This window comes from Theropithecus gelada, chromosome 5 (assembly GCF_003255815.1).
Source record: "Theropithecus gelada isolate Dixy chromosome 5, Tgel_1.0, whole genome shotgun sequence".
NCBI lineage: Eukaryota > Metazoa > Chordata > Mammalia > Primates > Cercopithecidae > Theropithecus > Theropithecus gelada.
In genome coordinates, this window is record NC_037672.1 from 184,215,083 (window position 1) to 184,216,545 (window position 1,463).

Here is a 1,463-nt window from a genome sequence, read left to right on the forward strand (position 1 = left end):
ATTGAAATTACTAAATATAAATTCGCAAATGTAAATATATATCCAAACATAACCTTGTTTTTCTCATTTTTATGATTATTTAGCTTATTAATTCTGCTCAATGTTAATTTATCCCTCTACTGATTGCTGAAAATCACTAAATTTTTTTGAAGAAAAATTTAGATTTATTTTTAGGGTCAAGAAATACCTTGGGAAAAGACACTTTCTTTTTTTTTTTTTGAACATAAACTCAAGATTTTATTGTCTTCATAATAAAAGATGACACTTAGAACTGGATCACTTGGCCCTTTCTCTTCTTATCTCCTTCCAGTTCAAAATGCTTGCATCTTTTAATAGCCAGCATTCTCTTAGATCTGCAGTTGGGCTCAACGCACTCAAGCCTTAGCACAATCTTCTTTGTAGTTTTAGCCTTTTTCCGGAAAATCGGCTTAGTTTGCCCACCATAGCCACTCTGCTTCCTGTCATAACGCCGCTTTCCCTGGGCATACAGAGAATCCTTGCCCTTCTTGTACTGTGTCACTTTGTGGGGTTGGTGCTTGCCACACTTCTTATGGAAAGTCCGGCGGGTAGTACTGTGTCACTTTGTGGGGTTGGTGCTTGCCACACTTCTTACAGAAAGTCCGGTGGGTTTTAGGGACGTTAACCATGCTTGCGAGAGCGACATCGGCACGGGAAGAGAAAAGATACTTTCTTTATTTTGAAATGTAATCTTTCACTGTTAATTTCAGAGTAAATACACATCAAGAATGACTCACATTTAAATAATTGCAGATAAAATGTGGGAACTGCATTTCAGCAGAGCCAGACTGTCATCCTGTAGTTCTTCAAGGTTTTGGAACTGCCACCAGTGGTTACATATTTTGCTGCTCTAAGTATCTTAAAATGGAAGAATCCCCCTCATACTTTCCATAAAGATTCACCCACCACAAAGCATATTTGTTTGGAGACCTCCTCAGTGACATTTCACAATTGTGAGCGTGAATTATAGATTCCTATCACTTAAGCTTTTTGACAGGCCTAACTCTGTGAATTTGGTTGGACTTTTTATTTTTCACTGATTTCTATTTGAACCTCATATCCATTGTGGATAACAGGAATTTTTCTCTCCTTCTGGAAATCCTTGTTTTGTGTGTGTGCATTTCAGAACATGTTTGTGTGTGTGTATTTCTTTTGAAAGAATCAACAACCAGTGATTGATCTCTGCAGATCTACTGATAAAGGACATTTATTTTACGTCTGTACTTTATAATGTCATGTGATGAAAGTGAAGCTAAAATTCTGGGTGACGAGCCACCTAAGGTGTCTTAAGAGCTGAGAACAAGTTATGTTCAGAATGCATGGATTTCTAGAATGGATATCCCAAACAGCTACTATATACATTATTACGGAGCTGCTTTCTGTTTCTTGAGAACTTGCATTTTCAGAAAGGAATGTCCCTAAATTAAAAATGGTATTTGAACCTA

The 1,463-nt window shown here is 36.9% G+C and overlaps 1 protein-coding gene across 1 annotated transcript; it reads right to left on the reverse strand.

Moving 5' to 3' along the window:
• Positions 1–202: 202 nt before the first annotated feature.
• Positions 203–647, reverse strand: LOC112624910 (60S ribosomal protein L36a-like). Its single transcript, XM_025386002.1, has 2 exons — positions 582–647; positions 203–535 (listed from the first exon to the last, which is right to left on the reverse strand). The coding sequence occupies exons 1-2, from the start codon at positions 645–647 to the stop codon at positions 266–268; spliced, it is 336 nt and encodes a 111-aa protein (XP_025241787.1). The 3' UTR covers positions 203–265.
• Positions 648–1,463: the final 816 nt, after the last annotated feature.